We start from the raw sequence: 5,414 nt of genomic DNA on the forward strand, positions 1-5,414 counted from the left end.
CGATCCGTCTATTCAAAAAAGACGATCCAAATTTTCATCGAGCACGGTTCAATCCTTCGTCTATTCGTCATTCGAATAGAATCGAAATGAAAAGTGAATTCGAAAAAATGTTTTCCTGAATTATATATATATATATGTATACAACATATGTACGCATATATTGAAACTGAATTTCGAACCGAGCTCTAATTCATTATTTATTTTACATATTCTGTATATCATGCATAATTCATTGCCCCCGTATCCCCTCTTGTTTTTTATCCCTCGTAATCATCGATCGACAAGAATTTCATCGGAATCGATCGATAAACGAAAACTTTAACTTTGAAAACCAAAGCTCGTCGATCCACGATCGATCGATCGGCTTATGAATTAATTAATTAATCTTATATCTGTTGATGTACCCTCCCCCCTTCTTTTTTTTCTTAGCTTTGCAAATCTTTGAATATTGAAATATAAAAAAGAAAAAATGAATAAATTAATGCATTGATATTCGTCTCTTCTGTAAAAGTGATTATAATATATATATATATATTATAATCTTAAAGCAGACTTGACGCAAAGCGAGAAATCCTTAAGTAACTCGTGTGACTGATGATCGTGCTTAAATGACAATTACCCTGTGAAAGAAAAAAAAAAAAGTTTGTTAAAAAAGAAAGAGAAAAAAAAGAAAAAAATAAGAAATCCCCAATATTTTTTTTTGTTGTTGTTTGTGTAAGCAGCATTAATGACAGCTGTCTTTTTTTTTTTTTTTTTACCTTTGTTCTCTGTTTGCTTTCCTTCCCCCCCTCCTTGGTCTCGAGCAGTTCAACAGTTTCGAGCAATTGTGCATCAACTTCACCAACGAAAAGCTTCAACAATTCTTCAATCACCACATGTTCATTCTCGAACAAGAAGAATACAAACGCGAAGGGATCGAATGGACTTTCATTGACTTTGGCATGGATCTGCAACAAACGATCGATTTAATCGAGAAGGTATTGCAATATCACGCATCACCGCATGGAACGGCAGGAACGAAAGGTCGACAGCTTCGAAAAATAGAGAAAGAAAAAAATAAAGGCAAAATAAAATAATAGAAAGAAAGGAAAATAGAAATCTCATCAGCATGCCAATAAGCGATGACGCGTATCGCGTATGGCGCGTAATTTTTCATTATTTTGCTTCGTTACATTAACCTTGCTCTTCGACAGGTTTCGTATTGCTTCATTCGTTCATTTTTTTCCATCTCATACTCTATCTCTTTCTTAATTTTGCTCTTAATTCTCTCTCTTTCTTTAATGCTTTCCGAGCTTATTTTATAGAGAGAATTCTCGCAAACGTCGCGTCTTTGTTCCAACAAAGAGCGAAAGATGCGAGAAGGCGAGTTAAATTTTTATCGATTTTTTTTTCAAGCGTGTTAAAAAAGAATCGAGATATATAAAGGTAAAGAAAAGTGGAATGCGTGATCAAGTTATCGATGACCCTCCAAACGATAATCCACGCTTCTAAAGCTTTCCTTGTTTTTTTCTTTTTTTGTGTGTTTACATCGTGACACCAGCATGCACACGTGTGTTTGAATTTGTATCTTGTTTACATTGTCGGTGAGTAAAGTAAAAAAAAAAAAAAAAAAAAGAAAATTGATCGGTCGAAATTCATTATTCCATCTTTTCGATTTCTTAAATTTATTATACTCGAAAATTTATTCGATGCGATTCCATTCGTCTTGGCAATTCTTCCTTGGATACGAATGAAAACAAAGAATAAAATTTTATCGACCGAACAATTTTAACGTTTCGATAATCGAGAGTAACGTGGCTTTGAATTAATTTTCCACAATTTTTTTTTTTTTTTTATTATACGGTATCGAAACGTTACTCTCGAGAAAAAAGAAAGAAATGAAACTAAGATCGAAATATCTCTTTTTTTCTTGCCCGAATCTAGCCTATGGGTATCCTGTCGATTCTTGAAGAAGAATCTATGTTCCCGAAAGCGACGGACAAAACGTTCGAGGAGAAGTTGAACAACAATCACCTTGGCAAGAGTCCTAATTATTTGAAACCGAAACCACCGAAACCGGGCCAGCAACCGGCTCACTTCGCTATCGGCCATTATGCCGGAAACGTACGTCTATTATTATTATTATTATTATTATTATTATCATCGTCAATAATAATTATTTTATCCTTCTCTGGAAAAACGTTGAAACATCATATTATGGACACAGGTACCTTACAACATCACGGGTTGGCTGGAGAAGAATAAGGATCCGTTGAATGACACGGTGGTCGACCAATTCAAGAAATCAGGGAACAAACTGTTGGTGGAGATATTCGCCGATCATCCCGGGCAGTCGGGCGATGCCGGTGGCGGTGGCGGTGGCGGCAAAGGTGGACGTGGCAAGAAGGGCGGTGGTTTCTCCACGGTATCCTCGTCCTACAGGGAACAATTGAACAATCTGATGACCACCCTCAGAGCCACCCAGCCCCACTTCGTCCGTTGCATCATCCCCAACGAGATGAAGCAGCCGGGTGTCATAGATTCTCACCTTGTAATGCATCAACTGACTTGTAACGGTGTACTTGAAGGCATTCGTATTTGTCGTAAAGGATTCCCCAACAGGATGGTCTATCCTGACTTCAAATTACGGTAAGTAAATTCTCTTTCTCTTTCTCTTTCTCTTTCTCTTTTCTATGTATACGCGTATTATAGCTCGAACAGTATTTTGTTTACGTATATATACGTAATTGTGTCCTTGGATCAACCTTTTAGCACATTAGCCCGAGTTAACTCGGGAGACCTGCAGTTTTTCTATATAAATATAACTCGTTAGACAGTATCGTATCGTTGTAAATTTTGACTTTGAAAAAACTTATTTTTTAATATTTTTTTTTATATCCTTTCAAGTTTTTTTTTTTTGTTACTCGAGTTAATTCGATTAAGCGAAGTAGATGCAATTAGTCTTTTTTGCATAAAACTACATTTTTTTTCATGATTTGTTAACGTTTCTTTTAAGAAAATAGAGAATAAAAAAATTGGTGGAAAAACGACCGCTTTTGAATTTTTAATTAATTAAGGAATTAAACGATCGATCGGTGTATTGTTACATATAAAAATAAGAAACGAAAATAAGGAATGTTATACGAATGAACATAAATTCGTAGTTTTAATAAAAATATGAAACGTAAAGTTTGCGAAAGATGAAACCAAATGTGGTGGGGTGAAGCGAGTGTATATGTCGTTAAAACGTCGAAAACCGAGATAAAGATGAAATAACGTTCTTTTCTTATCTTTATTCGTAGAACATACTAATGCATCGTTCAATTCAAAGACACTCTGTGTATATATACGTACGTATTTATATATATATATTTTTGTTTATTTCGTATATTACGCTCGACAAGGACAAATTTTATCTCGAATTACGCTTAACGCGAAACAGTATTTAGATTGACCGTTGGAGTTTGAAAAGGGGGAATTTAGAAAACAATACGATAGAGGAATCGTAAAATTGATATTTTATATTGTGATCGTACAGTTACATGATCTTAGCACCGGCTGCGATGGCAAACGAGCCGGATCCAAAGAAAGCCGCGCAAAAATGTTTCGACGAAGTCGGCCTCGATCCGGACATGTACAGGATTGGTCACACTAAGGCTAGTTACATTTCTCGAACGAAATGAATTTTTTTCTTTGCGTTTTTTTCCGTCCCACCTCTTTTTCGTCGTAAAATTCTTTTTTTTTTTTTTTCGTCTACCTTTCTTGACAATCTCGATGACAAGATAGATTTTATTTTATTCAGTCCCCGAGTAGACAAATTGGATACCGTTTCTCTCTCTCTTTTTCTTTCTTTCTTTCTTTTCTTTTCTTTTCATTTCGAATCTATCTCTTGGATGAATCGTGACTCACTTATCTCTCTGGAAATACGTTTTTCCAGAATTTTACATCGATTATTCGTAGCAACAAGTGTAACGGTATCCAATTGTTATCTGTGAATTGTCCCCTCTCCCCTGATACGTAGATCTATGTCTATACATATATATGTATGTGAGTATACGGCTCGTGAGCATCGAATGTCTACTCCCCCCCCCCCCTTTTTTACATTCACTTAGAAAGATATTCGTAGATATTCGTTATTACACGCCCCGTTGTGTGTGACCCTTATTCCCCCGTAGAAAATATTAAAATAGGAAGAAGAGTGTCGCGAGTCGAGCGGAATCGAGGGACGAACGCGCAGAAGCAGGAATTCGATAGAAAGAAAATGTTAACGTTGAATCGATTTTTCGAGATTTCTTTCACCCTGTGTATGTAATAGTAGTAATAATAGTAGTAGCAATGGCCCGTAACGTCACCACCTTTGTTTTTCTTTGCCCCCCGGCGATGCCCGTTTACCCATCCAGGTACAAGATTCTTGCACCGGCGGCGGTCGACAAGGTGGCTTCCGACCCGAAGAAGGCTGCTGAGGCGATTTTGGAATCGACCGGTCTTGATCCCGATCAGTATCGTCTTGGACACACCAAGGCATGTTACGTCCCCATTAGAGAGAGATCGATTCTCGAAGCTTATCTCGCACCCGATTCCTCGAATCACTACGATCGTGCGCAATACGCGCAGCGCGCCTTCCTTCTATATAACCATTGCATTAATTCAATTGATAACATTGAAAAGAATAAAATTGGCTCGAGTAATTTAACTTAAAATGCTTCGGTTATGATTCGCTTCGCTTCTAAATGTATTCTATGTGATTCGCTGTTATGAAATCAAAATTTGGCTTCTATATAGCCAGAGTTGGCCATTGATCCAATTGGAAAAGTTGAAAATTTTTGAGAATAAAATTGATTCATAATAAATCAGAATTTGGCTTTTATATAGTAAAAATTGGCCGTTAATAAAAAAGTTAAAAATTTCGAATAAAGTTAGTTCAACTAATTTAATTAAAATGCTCGAATAAATAATTTATTCGTAGATATTATGGTCGATCTCGTACAATAACAAACGAAAATTTGTAGTTTCGAAACAATTAAATTTTGAATCTCTATACGACAAAGATTGGAAAAAAAGAAGGAAGATAGGATCGGCGCGCTGTCCGTATCGATCGATCAAACGTTTATTTCGCAGGAATAATGTATACCTATATGTTTCTATGAGCGTTTAAAATAATCGATGCTGCCTGGCAATAAATGCACAAGTGCGAACCAGTGTATCTAACCAAAGAGGAGAATATCGTAATTCAAGGTTGATTTACGAGTCACGATCGCTTAATGTTAATTTTTTTTTAACCCCCCCAAATGAAATTATCAATGCACCACCGTATCGCCAATTTTATCTTGGAATTTTCCATTTTTTTTTTTTCTCCCACGACAAATATTCGAATGGAAAATGATACGGATACACGGCGTGAACCTCTCCTCACCATCTCTCTCTCTCTCTCTCTC

At 36.3% G+C, this 5,414-nt stretch overlaps 1 protein-coding gene across 1 annotated transcript in view; it reads left to right on the forward strand.

The window, feature by feature from the left end:
- LOC102678248 (myosin heavy chain, muscle) overlaps positions 1-5,414 on the forward strand; it is a 35,078-nt gene that overhangs the window by 16,471 nt on the left and 13,193 nt on the right. Inside the window, 3 exon segments of the mRNA XM_031510092.1 lie at positions 1,924-2,103; positions 2,207-2,628; positions 3,518-3,635. Of these exon segments, the coding sequence (XP_031365952.1) occupies positions 1,924-2,103; positions 2,207-2,628; positions 3,518-3,635 (720 nt within the window).

This window comes from Apis dorsata, unplaced genomic scaffold (genome assembly GCF_000469605.1).
Source record: "Apis dorsata unplaced genomic scaffold, Apis dorsata 1.3 scaffold_200, whole genome shotgun sequence".
NCBI classification, from domain to species: domain Eukaryota; kingdom Metazoa; phylum Arthropoda; class Insecta; order Hymenoptera; family Apidae; genus Apis; species Apis dorsata.